General features: G+C 53.9%; 2 protein-coding genes across 5 annotated transcripts in view; both read left to right on the plus strand.

Moving 5' to 3' along the window:
• The first annotated feature begins 532 nt into the window (after positions 1–532).
• SRF (serum response factor) lies at positions 533–7922 on the plus strand. The gene is made up of 7 exons (XM_082638200.1): positions 533–1395; positions 3018–3284; positions 4757–5018; positions 5578–5697; positions 6744–6935; positions 7318–7394; positions 7620–7922. The coding sequence occupies exons 1-7, from the start codon at positions 877–879 to the stop codon at positions 7713–7715; spliced, it is 1533 nt and encodes a 510-aa protein (XP_082494326.1). The 5' UTR covers positions 533–876; the 3' UTR covers positions 7716–7922.
• Positions 7923–10724: 2802 nt separating this feature from the next.
• CUL9 (cullin 9) overlaps positions 10725–22014 on the plus strand; it is a 37728-nt gene continuing 26438 nt past the window's right edge. For all 4 annotated transcript variants that reach the window (XM_082637291.1, XM_082637292.1, XM_082637293.1 and 1 more), the window contains exons 1-10: positions 10725–10812; positions 12540–13143; positions 13690–13844; positions 14148–14660; positions 15181–15316; positions 15466–15659; positions 15931–16330; positions 16748–16940; positions 19357–19564; positions 21382–21578. In XM_082637291.1, coding sequence (XP_082493417.1) covers positions 12549–13143; positions 13690–13844; positions 14148–14660; positions 15181–15316; positions 15466–15659; positions 15931–16330; positions 16748–16940; positions 19357–19564; positions 21382–21578 — 2591 coding nt within the window. In that variant the 5' untranslated portion in view covers positions 10725–10812; positions 12540–12548. The remainder of the gene's footprint in view (positions 10813–12539; positions 13144–13689; positions 13845–14147; positions 14661–15180; positions 15317–15465; positions 15660–15930; positions 16331–16747; positions 16941–19356; positions 19565–21381; positions 21579–22014) is intronic.

Here is a 22014-nt window from a genome sequence, read left to right on the forward strand (position 1 = left end):
ACAAGCCCCCTTTGCTCCGCCAGTAACGTTGACTCCCTCGGGAAGGCGTGGGGAAATGCTCTAATCCCTGCAGTCCCTGGGAATTTGGGCTGCATATCATTTACTGCAATCCGCACAATCCACTCAAGGACTATCCCAGTGTTAGCTTCCAGCCCTTCCAGCACCAGGTTCCCAGTACCGCTCCCTCTCTTCCGCAAGACTGCGCTCCAGTGCTCTTCCAGGCTTCCCCTACCGCAGGTTCCTCCCAATTCTCTCTACCATTCTCTGGTCAGGGGGGCGGAGTCGTACCTCCTCTCCTGTTCCTTTAAGAGGCGTCGGCTCCTCCCCTTTCGGAGTTGCCATCTGACGCCTGATGACAGCACCGAGTTCGGTATGTCTATGCAAATAAGCGCTCCCTGTGGGCCAATGGGGAGCGGAGGTGCTGGAACAGCGGACCAATGGGGCGGGGGTGCAGGGGCTCACCATATAAGGAGCGGCCTCGCCATAAAAGGAAACATTGTATCTCTTTATATGGGGGGAAGGGTCGGGGGATCCCTCGCCACCAGCGCGTGGTCCCGGCCCCCTCCACCCGCCGTCTCGGCCGCGGCCAGCAGCCCCTGCCCCCCGGGGGACGCTGACGGCCGCCGGGCGCGCCGCCCTAGCGTACGGACAGGGGGCGCTCCGCGCGGCCTGGGGCAACCCGGGCCACAGGGGCAGGAAAGTGAGGGCCCAGGTCGGCCCGGGCGTGCAGGGGCCCCGGGTTCGCAGCGGCAGCGGCGGCAGCGATAGCGGCACTAAGCAGCAGCGGGAGCGCCGGGTTGAGCCGGGAAGCCGATGGCGGCGGCGGCGGCTCCGATTCCTCGCTGACTGCCCGTCCGCCCTCCTACTTTGAGCGCCATGTTACCGAGCCAAGCTGGGGCCGCGGCGGCGCTGGGCCGGGGCTCGGCCCTGGGGGGCAGCCTGAACCGGACCCCGACGGGGCGGCCAGGCGGTGGAGGCGGCGGCGGGACTCGCGGGGCTAACGGGGGCCGGGTCCCCGGGAACGGCGCGGGGCTCGGCCCGGGCCGCCTTGAGCGGGAGGCTGCAGCAGCAGCGACAACCACCCCGGCGCCCACCGCGGGGGCCCTCTACAGCGGCAGCGAGGGTGACTCGGAGTCGGGCGAGGAGGAGGAGCTGGGCGCGGAGCGGCGCGGCCTGAAGCGGAGCCTGAGCGAGATGGAGCTCGGCGTGGTGGTCGGTGGGCCCGAGGCGGCGGCGGCGGCCACCGGGGGCTACGGGCCGGTGAGCGGCGCAGTGAGCGGGGCCAAGCCGGGTAAGAAGACTCGGGGCCGCGTGAAGATCAAGATGGAGTTCATCGACAACAAGCTGCGGCGCTACACGACCTTCAGCAAGAGGAAGACGGGCATCATGAAGAAGGTACCGGGCCGGGAGGCTGGCCGGCCACGGGAGACCGGGAGGGTGGGGACGCGCAAGGGGAGCCCGGGAAGGAGGCAGAGCCGAGGCGGAGGTGAGAGGCGGCGGGTCCGCAGGAGGTGTGTGGGAGGGGATGGCTGTTGCCCCAGGAGGGTGAAAGGGGAGGGGCCGCCAGGGAAATGTGGGGAGAGGGGAGATGCCGGGAACGTCCGGAAAAGAGAGGAAAGGCGCCGAGGTGGGAGTGACGGGCTCCAGAGAGGAACGGGGCCCTCGTAGAGCGGAGGAGTGAGGAGTGGTAATGGGAGGCTGCGGGGCTGCCCGGGAGGTGGTTAATGAGACCCGGGGGTCAGTAGGTCCAGTGCGCTCTGGTGTTGGGGGGAAGGCGCCGGAAAAGCAGGGAGAAGAGAAGGTATGGGGGTGAGGAGGTTGGAGCTGCATAACAACAATGAGCGAACATGTGTGGGAGGAAGGTGGGCATCACTAGAGTAGTGCTGGCTGGAAGGATCGGCAGGGCTGATGACCGAATGGGGCTCAAGGGCCCCAGGTAAGGGAGCAGGGCAGGAGAACTGATGCTGCCCTAAGCATCAGAAACCAAGTCCTGAGATGGCCATGTGTCTTCCGTGCATCCACTGGAAGCCGGCACACTCCCTGCAGGACAGGCTTCAGAACCATTTGCCCTTGGAACAAGTGGGATTTCCAGCCCTAGGGAAAAATCTGTGCACGGAGTTTGGGGAGAAGGTTTGCAGAGGTACCTAGAAATGCCTCCTCTTCTAGCTGATTATCCAGTGAAAAGGATGAGGAAAGGAGTTGTCTTGGGGTATAGAAGATATGGGAAGGGATGAAAGCAGAGGAACTGGGAAACAAGAAGCTAGAACTCTGGGAACATTGGCTGGTTTATATTTATCCCATATAGAAACCAAGGCTGCTTCCAGTGGGTTGTGGAACTTTGTTGGGAGTGAGGATGTTACCTATGGGGCCATCCTTGAAGGTCTGTGAAGGCCCCCTTCCTGGGTTTATGGCAGGCTAGTAGCTGCTAATCTAGCTGCTATCTCCCCTCACTCCAGACACTGTTGAGTCAAGACAAAGAAAGAGAAAAGGGGGAGCAGAGTATTATAGAGCAGGACAAAATGGCAACAGGTTAGTGCCTGTGCAGTTTCTGGGAAGAAACATGGGACATTTTAGAGCTTAGGTGGCCCCTTATCCCTAACATCTATGTGACTTCCAGTGTAGTAGCGACTTCATCCTGGTCCCTGTGATGGTGAGGAGGTAGTGGGAGCCATCTCTTCGTGAGGCTCTGGGCACCAAGCTGTAGTTTGGAGCAGCTACCTGGGCCCCTCCGTGTCTGCTGAGGTGTTATATGTTCTGTCACCGGGAGCTGTGGCTATTTGCTTGGGGTATCTGCAGGTCAGTGAGGCTGTTCCTCAAAAGAGAAGCATGGGGTTTTTCTACCCCTCAGCCCACCTTCAGATATCCTTCAGATAAGACCCTATAGAGTCACTGGAGAGGAAGGTAATTATGGGAGTGGGGGCTTGAGATCACTGTGTACTTCCCTCTCTTTCCCACTACCCAAGGAAGGTAGAGATTAAAAGTTTTGCTGACCTACCCATCTCCCCCCCTACCCCCAGGCCTATGAGCTGTCCACGCTGACAGGGACACAGGTGCTGTTGCTGGTGGCCAGTGAGACAGGCCATGTGTATACCTTTGCCACCCGCAAACTGCAGCCCATGATCACCAGTGAGACTGGCAAGGCACTGATTCAGACCTGCCTCAACTCGCCAGACTCTCCACCCCGCTCAGACCCCACCACAGACCAGAGAATGAGTGCCACGGGCTTTGAAGAAACAGATCTCACCTACCAGGTGTCGGAGTCCGACAGCAGTGGGGAGACCAAGGTGTGTTTGGGTCCCCTGTCTGAGGGGAAGGAAGGGGAGGGACTTGACCGGCAGAGAGGGGAAGGGGTCTCTCTCCCTCGCCCAGGACAGGTGGATAGGTGCCTACTGATGTGGAGTGGAGCCGGGTTAGTGCCCCGCATCTTCGGGTACAGGTGTCCATCCTCTCTATCCTGACAGGAGGCCGGCCCCCTAGATAAGCGGGCGGCCTCCGTGCCCATATAAGGCCGGCTCCGGCTCCACGCCGGCCTCCCGCCTGCAGCCCGCCTGCCTGGCAGGGCCCTTGCATTCCTCCCGCCAGCTGTCTCCCTGCTGGGGGCGGGGGCGTCGCTTAGCCCTGCCCTCCTGGCCGGCTGGGTGGCCGGGGAGTAGGAAGGGAGTGCTCATCGGTTCCAGGGTCCTGGGAAGCCAGCACTGTCATCAGGCAGGCTGGCTGACTAGGCTGGAGACTACCTTACTAGCCAGCTGCCTGCCTCTTCAGGATGTCCGGGTCTGCGCACGTTAGGGAGTGTATTCGCCCGGCTGCTAGGGATGCCGGCCGTGGTTACGCCTCCCCCTTCCTTTTCCCGGTAAGGAGAGGGGGCGGAGCTTCCGCCCTTGCTGCTCTGGGGAGCTCCACCTTCTGGGTGGCCCTTCACTAACTGGCCAGTCGGAGGAAGCGGCACTGTTTGCCTTAGCAACGCCTCCACCAATCAGGGGCTTCGAGCTCCACTGCTTCGCAAACATCCCGCGCTGATCCAGCTCCAGTATCGGAGCCCCCTCAGTTCTCTGGGCCTGGTTCTCAGCTCGTGGCTTCCTCCTTCCTCTTCTAAAAACAAAGCCTCCCTGAGGGGAGAGTCAGTGCTCTAGGCTCCCCACTCTTTTAGCAGTAGGGCTGATTTATTCCCATGAAATGTTGCTGAATGAATACATTCTTTTGGTGCTTCATTGCCAAACCCCCAAGATCGCTCTCAAACCCTAAATTCCCTGAAAAACTGTCGGTCCCTATCTCAGAAGCCTGGCAATTCAGATCTGGAAGGACCCTTTTAAGGATGACATAGTAGCCCAGCCCCCTCATGTTTACAGAAGAAGAAAACTGAAGCTCAGAAAGAAGAGGTTTTCCAAGGGTCACACAGGTTATCATTGCCAGAGCTGGGAACAGACCTCAGGTGACATTATCATTGTCATCATTATAAGAGCAGCAAATACTGCTTTTTTTATGAGCCAGGCACTATTCTAAGTGTTTTACATATGTTAACCTATTTAATCTTCACAACACCTATGGGGTAGGTATTATCCTTCTTTTACAGACAGAAGACTAAAGAAAAAAGCTCAGCAGCTCAATAACTTGTCTAAGAGTCAGGCTGCAGGTAAATGGTGGACTTGGGATTTGAACGCAAGCACACTGGTTCCATTCTGGGCTGTCAGTCCACACAGTTTCTTGAAGGGGCAGGGTCTGGTAGAGGCTCACCACTCCATCTTTACTCCGGGTGTAGGATACACTGAAACCGGCCTTTACTGTCACCAACCTGCCGGGTACCACCTCCACCATCCAGACGGCACCCAGCACCTCTACCACCATGCAAGTCAGCAGCGGCCCCTCCTTTCCCATCACCAACTACCTGGCACCAGTGTCTGCTAGCGTCAGCCCCAGTGCTGTCAGCAGTGCCAACGGGACTGTGCTGAAGAGTACAGGCAGCGGCCCTGTTTCCTCTGGGGGCCTCATGCAGCTGCCTACCAGCTTCACCCTGATGCCTGGTGAGTCACAAGGGGCAAACTCAGCATGCTAAGAGTGGGTTTAGGGCTGGCCCAAGGAGAATGACTTTCCTCGCTCAGAAGGAGGGTGAACAGGGGCCAGAGCCTGAGAGGAGCCTCTTAGGTCCCATTGGTAGGCACTGGTCCCTCCCCACTGGGACTTGAACTATTCTTGTCAGTAAGTTTCAACCATATGCTCTGGCCTTGTCTAGCAAGCCCAGCCCTGTGCCTCCATCGCCACAAGGACAGCAGACATTCTACCACTTCCCTACCTTGACTGGAAGGCAGATCATGTCCTTGATGGGTCAGTGCCTGCTCCTGTGTCCACCTAAGAGGGTAGAGTCAGGGCCTAGGGCAGGAGGAGGAGGGAAGGGCAAGAGCAGAGTGTGGAAGCCCCTGGAGACAAGATTCTGGTCATGAAGGGCCTCTTTGGCTCCCAGGAAAGATAGTGATGGGAGTCGGGGATAGAATGCCAGACCTTGGGCCTGGGGGTGTTTGAGGGTGCTTGGTGCAGGTGGTGGCTGGGTAGGACAGAGCACGAGTAAGTCTCTGTGTCTCATAGGTGGGGCGGTGGCCCAGCAGGTCCCAGTGCAGGCCATTCAGGTGCACCAGGCCCCACAGCAAGCGTCTCCCTCTCGCGACAGCAGCACAGACCTCACGCAGACCTCCTCCAGCGGGACAGGTATAGCTCGAAGCTCTGTCACCTCCCTGCTGTGCCTCCTTCACGAGGCCTAGCAGCAGGTGCCCAGCAGTGTCCATCCCATAACTAAGGTCAGAGAATTTCTTAATGTGGAGACTGAGGCTTTGGGGTTAACCCTTACCCTAATCCTGATGAGAAAGTCAGGTGAGGGTGGTTGGGTTTTGACTCCTGCCCTGCAGTAGGGCTGTGGATTTCAGGAAGAAATTAGGGACCATTGAAGCTACACTCCTTAGGTGAGAAGCCTGAGGCCCAGAAAGGAGAAGTTACTTGCCCAAAGACACACGTTTGCTCAATTACCAGGAAGGACTTCTAGAGTAGTTGTCTCCTTGTGGGAGGGTGTCTTAGGTTTTGAGTAACCATAATTCCCCTCTGTGTCTCTGGTCATTTCAGAAATGATGAGACACTTTCAAAATAAAAGTACTTTTAAGTACTTTAAGTTATTTACAACCTGTTACACGAAGTTTGGTCTGTGGAAGGAGGACCAGTATCACAGCATCACCTGGGAGCTTGATAGAAATGTAGACTCTTTAGCCTCACCCCAAACCTACTGAATCAGAATCCACATTTTTAACAAGTTCCCCTGGTCACTGTATGCACATTAACATTGGAGAAGTGCTTATTTAAAAGCTGAATCTGTTAGCCACATGTTGAGGAAGAGGGAAGAGGAGTGAGAACAAGTGAAAAACGGGATGAGGGAGCTCTCTCTCTAAAAGAAGAGTATCTGAGTTTCCTTGGGTTGGGTCAGTCATTGTAATCTTTGTTTTTCCCAGGGCCTTGGGGTCTTGGAACAGAGCAGATAGATAATGGAATAGAACGATGTGATAGGATACACTTAAAGGTTGGTGTTGTGTTCAAGAAAAAATAAGGATAGTCTTAGTTGATGACAGGGAACCGAGGAACAAGTTTATCTAGCTTTTGACCTGGGAAATGGCAAGAGGGCTCCGGAGGCCTGGAGTTCCTGGGGGTGGGATGAGGGATGTTAATATGGACCAGTGCCGACCTCCCTGACGTGTGTCTGTGTTTGCCAGTGACGTTGCCCGCCACCATCATGACGTCATCTGTGCCCACAACTGTGGGAGGCCACATGATGTACCCCAGCCCCCATGCAGTGATGTATGCACCCACCTCGGGCCTGGCTGATGGCAGCCTCACCGTGCTCAATGCCTTCTCCCAGGCACCATCCACCATGCAGGTGTCCCACAGCCAGGTCCAGGAGCAAGGTGAGTTTGGGGGGGGGCAGGGCTGCCGAAAGGAGGGCCATTTCCTCCCTTACACACACACACACACACACACGTTCAAATGCCTCCCCCAACTCAGATGCACACACTCACACATACCCAAGCCAGGTGCTCACACATATACCTACACATTTACACACACAGATGCTTGCACACACACTCCACCCAGGCTGTCCACTTGGACACTCATGCACACTTGAACACCCACACCCACATACATACTTAGACACATTTGGACGCTTACCTTTGGGCACTTACATCTGAGACTCACCCAGTCACTTGTGCATTTATCACCACACCTCCAAGATCTGGAAGTTTCTCTCGAGCAAGTGATTTGAGTTTCTCCTGTGGCTTTTTAATGCAGGTGGCGTCCCCCAGGTGTTCCTGACAGCGCCATCTGGGACAGTGCAGATCCCTGTTTCTGCAGTTCAGCTTCACCAGGTAGGTGGGGGCACCTTTCACCCCAGTCAGCCAGCCCCTTCTTTATCTTGACCTCAGGGATTCCGTTACTGGGTGGTCCAAGCCAAGATCCTTAGCCGAGAGGCCTATCTATTTTCCTGGTCAGGCCTGTGTGGTGGGCAGGCAGGCAGGTGAGCAGGGGGCAGCCTGAGCTGGCTGGTCAGTTCCAGCCCCCTACCTCCTCCTCACACATCCCCTTCCCTCCAGATGGCTGTGATAGGGCAGCAGGCCGGGAGCAGCAGCAACCTCACCGAATTACAGGTGGTGAACCTGGATGCCGCCCACAGCACCAAGAGTGACTGATCCGCCCTGCCGCCCTGGACAGATGGCCCAAGGGACGGCACCACTTATTTATTGTTGCCTTTTCACGTTTTCTTTACACACATGTTGACGGGCCGCAGGAGGGAGGCGGGGAGGAGCAGTGGGCAGCCACAGGACTGAGCCCTCTCACTCCAGCCAAAGAAATGGGCCAGCCTGCCCTCCACCCCATCCTCCCTCACCCTCCCCTCCTTCTAGCTCCACCTCCCATCTCTGTTGATGGTGGGGCTGTCCTGCCTCCTCAGACTCCCCTTGCCAGCTTGGCTCCGTGTTTGCCATGAGTATTAGCTTACCCGATGGGACCGTGCTCCCCCTCCCACACACAGGTCTCTGTGGGACGAGGCACTGTGTCCCCCTGAGGAAGCAGTCGGGGTCCTCTCCCCAGCCTTCTTGCTGACCCCACGTCAGCTCTGCGTCTGCCACAGGCTGGGTCAAAAGAGCCCTAACCCTGCCCCTCAGGGAGCCAGCTGGGGAGATGGGGCTTCTTCCCTTAAGACTTGCCCGTGCCCATGGCCCTTGCAGCTCCTGAGTAGCGGGGCCTGTGCACGGAGCAGATTCCTGGGGTGACCTGCCCTGCCCTGCCGCTCCCCTCGGAACTCCGGGGGCTACTGGGTTGGAGGGAACCACCGGTGTTCCCTCTCCCCCTGTCTTCCCCACCTCCTCCCAGCTGCTTTACTTAAAGTTGATTTTGAACTTTTTATTTGAGGAGACGAAGTGAAAACAAATCTATAAATATATATTTTTAAAATATTTAACTTTTTTTTATGGCGTTTTTCTCGTCCCCCTCCCTGCCCAAGCTCCCCTTCCCTGGGGAGCCCTGGGGCTCCCTGGAGCTGGCTGGGCTTCTGGGGACAGAGCCGCCCCATGAGCTTGGGGCCCGCCAGTGTGGGGGGGAGATGCTGGGATCGCCCGGTCCTGGGTTGTTTCCAGGAGAAAACCGGGGGAGGGGCCCTCAGGCCATGCCCCAACGGGGTGGGGAGGGTGACCCACAGCTCTGGGCCTCTTTTTGTCCTTCAGGGCTGTTGCTAGGGAGAGGGAAAAGGGAGACCAAATGTGGGGATGGGGGTGGGAGGGTGTCAGAGGCAACCGACTTCATTTGTGCCACACGCATGGGCATTGCAGCCTTGTGTGCCCCCAGGCCTGCAGCTGCCTGGGGCCCAAGTTGCAGTGAGCAGGGTGGGGTCTGGGAGGGGGCGGAAGGCAGGAATGGGGGGGCAGAAGAAATGGGAGCAGCTCTTGGGCTGAGTGTGGGGATAGGGGAGCCAGAAATGGCAGCTCTCCCAGGGAGTGAGCAGCTACTGTAACTTTTTAAAATTAAGACAAAAAGCCTTGAAGAAAATGACTTTATTTTTCTAAGTGTAACCTCAGTATTTATGTAATTTGTACAGGGGCCGTGCCCCACCCCCTCTACCTGCTTTGGGGTAGACCTTGAGGGTGGGCCAACATAGGGGGAGGGTCTTTTACCCTGTGTCAGAGCCTACCTTTACCACCTGTATCCAGAGAGGGAGCTTTTTCAGAACCGGGCAGCGGTGGAGTGGAGTTTTATTAACCCCTTAGGACTGCCTTCAGTAGGAACAAGCCTGCTTCTGTGATTAGGTGAAGGGGTGGGGGACATTTTTACGCACAGCCTAGCTATCAAGGGGATGATTTGCCGACATGTTTGAGAACCTCCGAACCTCTAACCCCCGTTGCTGTCTTGCCCCAGTTTGGGGTGCCAAGATGGAAGTCATCTTTCTGGCTTTCTCCTGGAGGTAGCTGGGGGCTTATGGGTGGCTTACAAGATTGGGGCATGGCAAATCAGGGGCTAGAGAGTGGGGGAGCTTGGGACTCAGGTCTGTAACTGCCCAGCCCCTTTTCTCTGCTCTTGTTTTCACTCCACCATCACTCACTCACTCCCCCCTCCCACCCAGGGGAGGAGACCTTGATGAATTCCTCCTCTCCTTCCCACAAAAGACAGACCCAGTGAGTGAATCAGGCAAAGTGCTTATAGTGTGTGTTGTGTGAGCGTGGCCTTGGGAGAACATGTGTGCGTCAGGGATGAGGTGGCATTTATATGTGCGGCGACCCTTGGTGTTTCCCTTCCTTGGTGGCTCTGGGGTGTGTGTGTGTGCCTGAGTGAATGTGTGTGTGTGAATGTGGGGTGTGTATGTTAGTGGTTTCTACTTCCCTGGGATGCTGACCCAGGAATAGTGGACATGGTCACAGTCCTATGTACAGAGCTTTCTTTTGTATTAAGAAAAAATACTCTTTCAATAAATGTATCATTTTTGTGCACAGACTGTGGAGTCTTTGCCTTTGTTTTCCCATATTGGAGGGAGGGAGGTGTGAACATGAATCAAACCCCAAAAGTTGCTGCTCTGAGAAGTAAGCCTGGCTGATGAAATGCTAAGGGGTGCTTTGGGCTGTTGAAATTCTAGGATTGTACTTGAGGAACATTTCCGGGGTGGGGGGGCTCGGGCCTTTATCTTTGGCCCCAGCTGTGCTAGGTGCTTAGGTCAACACAGAGAGGAGCAATTTTAATTAATAGGAAAAGTGACGCAACCAATCCAAAGCATCGGGTTTGGGAAACTCAGGGCCACGTGACCTAGTGCAAAATAAGAGGAAAGCCCTAGGGTGGGAGTGTGAGTTTCAGTGGGGGATGAGGAAGGCAGACCTAGTGAAGGGGAAGGAGGGCTTCAAAGTTGATATTGGATGGAAAGGGCTGCCTACGGCTGCTGAGAAAGGAGCAACGTGACCACTACCCCGGGCTCCGCGAGCAGCCCCCCACTCACCCCTCCCCGGGCAGCTCGCCCCCAGCGCAGCAGCCCCCGAGTACTACGCATGCTCCGCTTGCGCGCTGCGCTGCGGCCGCGCTCGGCTGTGGGCCGCGGTGGGACCCGTAGCCGCCCGGCCGTGCGTGCACTCGCGACGTGACCCGGAAGGGAGCTGCTGAGGAGGCGGAGCGAGGACGGCGGGGTCAGGACGGCGGGACCAGGACGGCGGGACCAGGGCGGCGGGGCCAGGACGGCGGGGCCAGGACGGCGGGACCAGCGCGGCGGGACCATCGCTGTGTACCAGCGAGGGCCGAGCCGGGCGGTGGGAGGTGAGAGGAGAGTTCTGCGCCGACCCGGTCCCTGCCTCGTTCCCTCCCCGGTCCCTTGCCCACTCTCCGTGGGGCTGACGACAGGAGCCAGGTCTTGCTGAGATTCGCTCGGACCAGTCAGCCTCTTCCGACCGCGCCTCTCCATCCTCACCCCGCCCCACAAGCCCGTTCCTGTGGCGATGCGGGCCTCCTCTACGGCCCCTGCTGGCCTGCAAGCTCGGGCCTGATCTTGCCACCTACGCCTACCTGCTGTCTCATCCCCGCATCCAGACCTCGTCTCCACACCTCAGTTTATTGCTCCTGTTCTAGGCCCTCCCTCTCCCCCCATTTAGGCCTTTCCGATGGTGTTACTTCACCCTGCTCATCAGTTGTCCATCGCACATCTCTGGTTACCTCCCTGTCCTGCTCCCCATGCTAACTGGACCCCTACCCCCATCGAGGTCCACATCCCATGTTTCCCCTCCTCTTCACGCCTTTCTTCTATTCTCATCTTCTGTCCCTGTACCCCAACATGACCCCTGCCTTATCACCATTTCTTCATCTTGGTTTATCCTCCGTTCTTATCCTTATCATTCCCTGTTGTCCCCACACTGCTTCATAGTGTTCCCTGACCACTAGCATAGCTATCACCCCACACGTATTTATAATCCTTTCTGGCTTAATAGCGTTCCGTTTATCTGGGGACTGATCCTACCTTCTCCTTCTCTAAGAATAATAATATTAGATTCTGTTTACTAAGCGCTCACTGTATGTTAGAGGCTGTTCTAAATGCTTTATATAGTGATTTTAGTTTTTACAACAACTTCCTGAATTGGGTATGAATATTATTACCATCTTTCAGAGGAGGGAACCGAGGCGTAGAAGTTAAGTAACTTGTCCAAAAGCATGCACACAGGAAGTGAAAGAGCCAGAGTTCGGAGTCCCATTTATCTGACTCTGAATCTGTACTGTTGATATATTGCCTCTGTAGAATCTCTACTGTCTCCTGACCTCACTCCCTAGCCTTCAACTCCATGATCACTACCTCTGTCTATAACTACCTGACTTAGAGCCTCACCGTACCTACTGCATAAGTGCAGGGTGGGACCTGGTTTTTTTTCTCCCATGATTTTACTTGGGCCCCTAGTCCCCTCCCCCTTTCACAATATTCTCATACCCCTGTCCCGTCCAGCCATCTGCACGTGGGGGCCTCCTTTCATCTCTGTTCTCTGTATCTGCCGTGGCCCCCCCTTTTATATCCACAGTCCAGTTTTACCCTGTCACTTATACTCCTTGTCCTGCCACTTCGCCATCCTGACATTCCTGGCTTGTTCGGGCCCCGCTGTCTCACAGGCTGCTGTCCTACCTGCTCACCTGTGTCATCCTTCTAAGTCCTGATCTGTACCCCTCAGCCGCCCTACTGTTCTGCCCAAATTGTCCTGATTAACTGTCAACTCTTCTTGTTACCTTGCCTTTTATTCTTCTCATCCTCTTTTGTAATTTCTTCTATTTCTTAAATCTTTTCATTTCCTTCTATCACCATTTTTCACTCCATTCTCCTCTTATAAATCCCAAAGTATGTTCAAGTTATTCATTCCATCCTATTCTTGGCCTTTTCTCTTTGGCCTCTAAATTCCATGCAACCTACCAATCACCACCCACCCTGTCTACGCCTCAAGATTCCACCCCCTTCATGTAGCCTTTTCCCTTTCCAACACAGCCTCTGTCTTTCTCCTTGTGTGTCCCAGGAAGTCAGGATGGTGGGGGAACGGCGCCCTGGGGACCTCATGGTGCCCTTGGGGCCCCGGCTGCAAGCATATCCTGAAGAACTTCTTCGACAGCGGCCTGGGCATGATGGGCGTCCTGAATACCTGATCCGATGGAGTGTCCTGAAGTGTGAGGAAGTGGGCAGAGTGGGTGTGGAAGAGGGCAAGGCAGAGCACATCCTCATGTGGTTGTCAGCCCCCGAGGTGTACGCCAACTGCCCCATGTTGTTAGGTGAGCGGGCATTATCTAAGGGACCTCAGCATGAAACAGCTGGGGGTTCCGGAAGCTTTCCCCGAGATCCGGGAGGCCTGGATGATGTGGCAATGGGAGAGATGGAGGCTGATGTGCGGGCGCTGGTGCGCAGGGCTGCCAGGCAGCTGGCAGAAGGTGGGACCTCGAGCCTCACGGCCGCTGTGCTCCACACCATCCACGTGCTCAGCGCCTATGCCAGCATCGGGCCCCTCACTGGTGTCTTCAGGGAGACGGGCGCCCTAGACCTGCTCATGCACATGCTGTGCAACCCCGAGCCTCAGATCCGTCGGAGCGCGGGCAGGATGCTGCAGGCTCTGGCAGCCCATGACGCTGGTAAGAGACAGCCAGGCGGAGAAGGTAAACACTGGGGAGAATGAGGCTACAGGAGTAAGAACAGGAGGAGGAGGGATTTCCCAGCTCTGTAAGAATACCTAGTATTTGGTGGACATCAGTTTCCTTGCAAAGGGAAAAATATAAAATAAGCTATCACAGGTGCACAAACAGGATAAAATGATAGCACCTGGTTTATCCATTCTCAGTGCAGTGGCAGAGAAGGGAATACGTTTATATTTTTAAACTGGTTTGAGATTTGTTAGTTGCTTATGAAATCAGTCTGGTGGGTTATAACCAACATTTTTAAAAATGTAAAATATCAGTACATGGCACTTAGTAATGTAGGTTTTGTAACCTGAAATATATGTTTCGGTTTCATATGTGTACACTTGTATTAGGCTACCAGGTAAAATGTGTGTGTTACTGTGAGTCTCAGTCACAGAGAAGTTTGAAAGCCTCTGGGGGTAGGGGATAGAGAGTCTGGGGGAAGGCAGCGGGTAAGTAGTGGGGATTGAGGAGAAGGTACAGATTGGGTATGGATTACAGGAAGTCGGGCTCACGTCCTTCTGTCACTGAGCCAGCAAGATGGCATCGAGCAGCACATGGATTTTGACAGCCGCTATACTTTGCTGGAGCTGTTTGCAGAGACCACGTCTTCTGAGGAGCACTGCATGGCCTTTGAGGGCATTCATCTGCCTCAGGTACCCTGGCAGCTGTGGGGGGAATGCTGTGTACAAGGCCTAGGGCATCATTTCTGAAAATGTGGTTCAGGACTGCGTCATTAAAATGAAGGTTCGTGCTACCCTCCCCACTCAGAATCTCTGAGATGAGAATCAGGAATCTCTGTTTTAGGGCACTCCTTGTGTGTTTCTTCTGTAAATCAGTTTGAGAACTACAGGTATGGGGATGAGGCCTTTATCTTTTTCTGGAGAGGGTGATATTGAGGGGAAAGGAGAGGGGCTAAAGCCGGGAGAAGAGGCTACACCATGGACTGTGTCCTCCAGATCCCAGGAAAGCTGCTCTTCTCCCTGGTGAAACGCTACCTATGTGTCACTTCCCTGCTGGATCAGCTGAATAACAGTCCAGAGCCAGGGACTGGAGACCGAGGCTCCCGATCCTCAAGGGAGGATTTTGGCCGGGAGAAAAGCCGGGGGCAGCGGGAGCTGGAATTCAGTATGGCTGTGGGCAACCTCATCTCAGAGCTCGTGCGGAACATGGGCTGGGCCCGGAACCTCAGTGAACAGGCCGCATCGCCACCCCGGCCAACCCGGTCCATCTTTCAGCCCGGCATTTCAGGCCCCAGCCTTTTACTCCCCACCAACGTTGCCACCCCCAGGAGGCAAGGGCGGGCCTTCCGCCAGCGCGCTGAGTTCTCTAGCCGTAGTGGCTACGGCGAGTACGTGCAGCAGACCCTGCAGCCGGGCATGCGAGTGCGGATGCTGGACGATTACGAGGAGATCAGTGCCGGGGACGAGGGCGAGTTCCGGCAGAGCAACAATGGCGTGCCCCCTGTGCAGGTGAGCAAGAGCGCGGGGATGGGCCACCGTTGGGGGTCTGTCTTGGGTGGGGCGTAGCTGGGGCATCCACACAGGGGACTCCTGCAGGCCACCCAAGGAGAAAACCCCAAGAAAACTGGAATGGTTTAAAGGGGGTCAGTGATGGAGAGGGGGGCTGTTTGGAGGGCTGAGAAAATCTGGCAGGAGTGGGTGGGCTGTGAGGTCAAGGAAACAGTTCTTCCTTCCCACCCAGGAAGCAGAACTGACATGTTCAGACACCCTGACCCCCACCAGTGGAGCTGGCTAGGAGGGAATGTGGGCGTGGAGGCCATACGGATTAGGAAGAGATGAGAGGCAGGGCCTGCCTGGTAGGGGAAGGGAGCCTTTTGCTGAACGGAGGTTTCCCAAGCCTAGCCAGGTGTGCCCCTGAGGACTGTGTGCCCAGGTCTGGGTCCAGCCATGTCTTCTCCAGCCTGCACAGCAAAGGGTTCACAGGGCTGAGCCCTCTTGTCTTCTCTCTTTCTTCCTCCCTCCATACTAGGTCTTTTGGCAGTCGACCGGCCGTACCTACTGGGTGCACTGGCACATGCTGGAGATCCTGGGCCCCGAGGAAACTGCTGAGGATATGGCTTCAGCAGCTGTGGAGAAGGGGGCGGGGGCTGCTGTGTTGGGCACAGGTGAGCCATGTAGGGGACATGGACGTCGTGTCTCTGAACAGAGGAGGAGTGGCTGGAATGAAGCCCTTCCCGACCAGGAACTGCCCCACAGATTCAGAAATTCAGTCTGTTCCTGGCAGAGCTGAGGCCCCTCATGCCTGTCTCCTCAGCACTTCCCTCCTGGGACTGGAAGCCGGTGGATGGGCTCTACTCTTTGCCGTACCTCCAGCCCGAGCCTCAGAAGAACGAGGAACTGGGATACCTGACCCAGGCTGAGTGGTGGGAGCTTCTCTTCTTCATCAAGAAGTTGGATGTATGTGAGCAGCAGCCAATTTTCCAGAATCTTCGGGAGAACCTGGATGAGGTATTACAGGCCTGCGATACCTGGGGGGTTTGGAATGGCATTGGAGGCGGGATCCTCTAAGGTAGTTCACCATATGGGACTGCCTAGGGGAAGGCTGAAGCGAGGGGTTAGAGAGCCCGGGGGGTCCTGCTGGGGGAGGAGGCAAATGCCAGGAGGGTCTAGTATGTAGCAGGTGTGCAAGGCACGGTGGGAGGTGGCCGCCCTTCTGTTCCTGTCCCCAAGGCCTTTGCGTCTGCTCTTTCCTAAAAAATACATACCATTCTGTTGCCAGACCCTGAGTGAGAAGGCCCTAGGTGAAATCTCCGTGCCCATAGCGATGGCTGAGGGTCTGCTGCAGGTTCTCAGTAATCGGTTTGAGGGCAGTGCCCTCAGCGACCTGCTCAACTCTCAGATCTACACCAAGTACGGGCTGCCACCCAAGGCACCGAGCAGCTTGTCTTCTTCACGAAGTCACTCCAGTTCCCCAGATCTGGAAGAGGAGTCCAAGTCAGAGGCCAACTTCTCAGAGGAAGAGGCTGAGTCCTCCAAAGCAAAGCCCCTTAAATTAGAGGCAGAGCCTGCCAGGGGAAAAACTGAGCCCCCCATGGCACAGAGTGATTCGCAGCTGTTTAACCAGCTTCTGGTGACTGAGGGGATGGCTCTGCCCACCGAGATGAAGGAGGCAGCCAGTGGTGAGTCAGGTGCTGGGAGGGGAGGGCAAAGAGGTTGGAGCAAGTCCTGGGTGGTCCCTAGAGAAGTGGGTAGTCAGGGCAGAGGGCAAGCCGTGGAGGGAGGTCACTTTTGTATGGGAAAATGCTTTGGAAGCATGCATCCATTTTCCTTCCTTCGACCTTGATTATCTGTAATTGATCACTGCTCCCTTTCTTCAGTATCCCTGGAAAAGGAAGGTCCGTATTCCAGAGTATCGTCATCTTCATTGCTTGACTATTAAATCCCTCACACAGGATAGGGAAAGTTCTAGGTGCAAGCTACAGTAGTGAACAGTGTGTTAAAATATCAGTAGGATAACTGGACTTGACCTTTAAAGACTTCCAACGTGAAGGTGCCACAGTTTTTTTAAGGCACTGCCTTTCCCTCACCACTTTCAGAAATGGCTAGAGCCTTGCGGGGTCCTGGGCCACGCAGTTCCCTGGATCAGCATGTGGCAGCGGTCGTGGCCACTGTGCAGATATCCAGCTTGGACACAAATCTGCAGCTTTCGGGACTCTATGCCCTCTCTCAGGCCGTGGAGGAAGTCACTGAACGGGACCACCCTCTGGTCAGTCCCGACAGATCCCTAAGGTTAGAACCGTGGAGAGGTGGAGGGGGTTATGGTTTAAGCTGTCAGTGGGGGAGGATGATGGGGGGAGGGAAGGAGCTATGAGATCAAGAGTTGGAAAGAAGGGTCAGCCTGAGGGGTAGCTGAGCAGGAGGGTGGAATATTAACGATGGTTAATATTCTTGGGCATATATATATTCTTTTTCATATTCTTTTCCATTATGGTTTATCACAGGATATTGAATATAGTTCCCTGTGCTGTACAGTAGGACCTTGTTGTTTATCCATTCTATATATATTAGTTTGTCTCTCTTAATCCCCAACTCCCAATCCTTCCCTCCCCCACTCTCCTCCTCCGCTTGGCAACCACAAGTCTGTTCTCTCAAATAGTGTTCTAATCGATCTGTTTTTCCTCACATCTGTCAGCACTGGATATTAAATCATTTTTTAAATCTATCAGGTTGGCAAAATTTGAAGTGATTGGTACCTCCTTGTTTTAATTTCTTAGTTCTAGAGAAGTTAGGCATATTTGCATGCATAGTATTTCTTCTACTATAAATATTCATATCCTTTGCCCACTTTCTTACTGGGTCTTAGTCTTTTTTTTTAATGTATTTTTCTTAATTAGTTAATTTATTTTTGGCTGCGTTATGTCTTTGTTGCTGCTTGTGGGCTCTCTCTAGTTGCGGCGAGCGGGGGCTAGTCTTTGTTGCGGTGCGTGGGCTTCTCATTGCCATGGCTTCTCTTGTTGCGGAGCATGGGCTCTAAGCGCATTGGCCTCAGTAGTTGTGGCGTGCAGGCTCAGTAGTTGTGGTGCACGGGCTTAGTTGCTCCACTGTATTTGGGACCTTCCCGGACCAGGGATCGAACCTGTGTCCCCTGCATTGGCAGGCGGATTCTTAACCACTGCGCCTTAGCCTTTTTTTTAATTTACAGACATTCTGGATATTAATCCATTACTTCTGTTTCAAATATTTTGCTTGTCTTTTTCTTTCAAAATCATATTAACTTAATTTTCTGAATATAGAATACATGCTCACTGTAAGAAAAATAGAAAATTGTGAGGATAACAATCATCTGAAAACCCTTTATGCAGAGATAGTCACTGTTAACATTTTAGTAAACATCCTTACTTATATTTATTTATTCATATTCATATGCATTCATATGCATGTTAACTTGTTTATAGTAAATTGTGGCTACAGAGAGGGATATATATTTAAAGCACGTTCGATTCACGTTGTAGTCATCATAAAGCTCATGAGAGAAGACAGAAAGTGTCTCTACATGGGGAGGGGCTGTTAGCACTCTGGCCGCTGGTCCCCATCGGCACCTGGTAGAGTTAGGGTTCTATGGACCCCAGGACCTCTGGACCTCGAGACCCCAGTACAATGACAACAAAAAAGACAGAGATAAACACAGAACTTTCTCAGTGCTTTTATTTGCCTTATTTCCCAGAATTTCTCTTTTTGTCCTCCTTTCCTTCCTATTTCCCAGGCCACCTCCTCAATATGCATCTCTGTCATTGTGGAGAAAAATGTCAGTCCCGGCTTTTTTCCTCTTGTGATGCTCACTGTGATCTAGGAACACTGGAGACACTTCTTCCTTCCCTTTGGATCAGCATTTCCACTGGATCCTTTCTCTAGCTTATGTGGCTGGGCTCTTAGTTTTGTGGATAGTATCTTTCATTATGCTGAAGTTTCAGATTTTCATGTTGCTATATTTTCAACTTCTTAAAAATGGCTTCTGGGTTTTAAGAGGGTCTATTTCATTCTAGGATTATAAAAATATTTCCTTATACTTTCTAAAAGTATTTATGATTTGACTTTTCACGTTTAAAATCTGTTCGCGGTTTATTTTTGCAAATGGAGTGAAGCGGAGCTCCAGCCTTCGTTTTTTCAGATAGATAGCCACGTGTCTCTGCCTCACGTTTTGTATGGTCCTTCCTGTCCTCACTGTCTGAGATGCTACCCTTATCTCTCTTCTCATCTGTTCATCTGTTTGGCTACCCTGTATTGTTTCCAGAGTTTTAATTATTGTAAGTTTATATTTTGATAAGTAGTAGGCAAGTCTACAATTATTTCTTTCCAAACATTTCTTGACAATTCTTGCATATTTTCTCTTCCTGTACCTATACCTGCCTGTCATTTTTTTTTTTAAAAAAACCTTTTGGGCATTTTGATTAGCATTATACTAAATTTATAGATTTATTTGAAAAGATGAACCAGAGTTCATAACCTTTTTGCAGTAATCCCTACTTGATGAGGTGAAGAGCCTGAGACAGACTTCAGAGGAGAGGGCAGCAGGACTGGGACTGAGGCAGGGAGAGTAGGGTGGAGGGGGGTGGGGGGGTGATGGACTGGATCTTGGTGGACAGGGTTGGGCAGGCAGTAGACATGACTCTTGGGATGGGGAACCCCGATGTCTCCTCTCTTTCAGAGAGAAGCTAGTGAAGACGCTGGTGGAGCTGCTGACCAACCAGGTGGGAGAGAAGATGGTAGTGGTGCTGGCCCTGCGCCTCCTCTACCTGCTCATGACCAAGCACGAGTGGCGCCCACTTTTCGCCAGGGAGGGTGGCATCTACGCTGTGCTGGTTTGCATGCAAGAATATAAGACTTCTGTCTTGGTGCAGCAGGCAGGGCTGGCGGTGAGTGGACTGGGCCTGGAGGTAGAGAGGGATGGGCAGGGTGGGCAGGTTGAGGGCATGGCTGATCTCGAGGAGGTTCTCTGGTGATTCGGACAAGGAGGAGACATTGGGATGGAAAGATGCAGGTGGATGGGAGAGATCCAGCTGGACAGTCTTGGAGATTGAATGTGTATTTGGAGGAAGGGAGAAGGATGTTTTTGAGAATGACTCCCAGGTTGAAAATTGAGCAGCAGGGGTGGATAAGGTGGTCACTTGCCAAGGGGGAGAATGTTAGAGGAGGAAGAGGTGTGGAGAGAAGGTCAGGTTGAATTTCTAGGTATGCTGACTTTCCCTTGGCTTTTTAGTTACAACTAGGTGTCTGATTAAAGACTAAATTTCTAGATGTGACAGAGTATTTTTTAACCTTTTTGTCTGAGTGGTACTGGTACACAGAAAATACCTCCTCACCAGATGTGGGTAAAGCCCAGCCAGCATTGCCATTGCCTTGCCCACCCTGGGCTCAGAGAATGGTGAAAGGAGGCCCTCGTTCAGGGAGGAAGAATTGGCTTCCTGAGTACTCCAGACAGAAGGGCTGGCTGGTAGGGAGCTATGGGCAGGGGACAGGTAGGCCTTGTCCAGAGCAGTTCTGAGAATGGATTCCAGCAGTGTAACGGCAGCAGCATGGACTGGAGCACAGGTGCTCTTAGGGCAGGCGTCCCAGGGAGAGGCCGGGAGGCTCGTCCTTTATGGGGCCAGCCTGGTGCTGCTCCTCCCAAGAGCAGCCAAGCATTCCTAGTTGAGCCTGTGTCTGCTCAAAAACTTCCCTGATCCTTTCAAACCGCATGACCAAAATACGACATTTGCCTCTGAATTTGAACTCTTGCCCTATAACAGAATTGCATCTTTTTGTATATAACTTAAGGTCTACAGAATTCAGCTTGGGGGAGGGGGAGGTAGCTAAAGGGAAAAAGCCTCATTATGAGGTAGCATTTGCTTGAAGGGTCCAGCCCTCACAAGGGGTATTGTCCTGAGAATTATTTCTAATTTACTTCATCCTTAGAAGGTTTCTTCTCAAGAGTCAACCCTTTCACCAGCCAAGACATTCTCCACCCTGATGGTTTAGTGTTCATGCTAATTTAAGATTCTCTTTAGTACCAGCAAACGAGTTGGCGTATTACCAGTATTTTTTCCTATAATTCCAGCTGCTCTGCCTGTGAGTCAACCCAGGTAGCCTTGTCCAGGCAGGCTGGATACTACCTTTGGAGGCCAGGGGACATAGGGGTGGGAGTGTTGGCACACAGGTGCTAGTGGCAGTTGGGGGAATGGCCAAGGTTGTGTGGGGAGGGGGTGCGGAGATCAAGGAGAAGGGGGACAAGGAACTTCCGTGTTTGGGACCCGGCAGCAGAGAAACTCCAGAGAGGTAGGACGACCAGGAGGACAAGAAGTTATGGAACTCAAGGGAAGAGAGGTTTTTCAAAGGGAGGAGTGGCCAAGCGAGATGGAAGACAACTTAAAGGAAAGCCTTGAAGGCAAGTAGAGGCTATGAAAGGGCTCCGTCCTGAGGGGAAGCTGCGGAGGGGTGGCCACCCCAGCACTCGGCGAGCCTCGGTGCTGGCAGAGAGAAGTTACAGGCTCACATTACCATGATGCCTTAGGTGTTTTTGGTTGGCTTTCTTTTCTTTCCTTTCTTTTTAATGTCCCATCACTACCTCTTTCGTTTCTATTTGCAAACAGCTCAGCTGCCCCAAAGTTTGAGGCCTAGAATGACGGCCCGGCTCTCCCCTCCTCTGCGTGGTGGCTTTGCCCACTCCTGACTCTGCCTTCACATCCTCTCGCAGGCGCTGAAGATGCTGGCCATTGCCAGCTCCTCGGAGATCCCCACTCTTGTTGCCGGCCGAGATTCCATCCACCCTTTGTTTGATGCCCAGATGACCAGGGAGATCTTTGCCAGCATTGACTCGGCCACACGTCCGGGCGCTGAGAGCCTGCTCCTCGCCGTCCCTGCTGCCGTGATCCTGATGCTGAACACGGAGGGGTCAGGACCTCCCCTTCCAAACTCCAAACTCCTGCTAAGCCCCAAGCCCTGCTGCTCCCCTGCCCAGGTCTCATGCATTCCACAGAAATTCCCCTCACGTTGTTGCCTCTGGATGAAATGTGGTGGCCCTCTCTGGCTGTTGTTAGAAGAGAGGCCAGTGGGCTTCCTTGGTGGCGCAGTGGTTGAGAGTCTGCCTGCTGATGCAGGGGACGCGGGTTTGTGCCCCGGTCTGGGAAGCTCTCGCATGCTACGGAGCGGCTGGGCCCATGAGCCGTGGCCACTGAGCCTGCACGTCCGGAGCCTGTGCTCCACAACGGGAGAGGCCACAACAGTGAGAGGCCTGCGTACCGCAAAAAAAAAAAAAAAAAGAAGAGAGGCCAGTGGTTGAGGGTAGGGAGATTCCAGAGAGATCAGAGACACCTGCTTTTCCTTCCTG

Source organism: Mesoplodon mirus (assembly GCF_964341445.2).
Source record: "Mesoplodon mirus genome assembly, chromosome: 12".
NCBI classification, from domain to species: Eukaryota; Metazoa; Chordata; class Mammalia; order Artiodactyla; family Ziphiidae; genus Mesoplodon; species Mesoplodon mirus.

Bases quoted from the DNA above. Each gene is read 5' to 3' on its own strand.
- SRF (XM_082638200.1), top strand. From the start codon at position 877: ATGTTACCGAGCCAAGCTGGGGCCGCGGCGGCGCTGGGCCGGGGCTCG. The intron at 5,019-5,577 runs GTGAGTCACAAG...TGTGTCTCATAG, and splicing joins CAGCTTCACCCTGATGCCTG to GTGGGGCGGTGGCCCAGCAG. The intron at 7,395-7,619 runs GTAGGTGGGGGC...CCTTCCCTCCAG, and splicing joins CTGCAGTTCAGCTTCACCAG to ATGGCTGTGATAGGGCAGCA.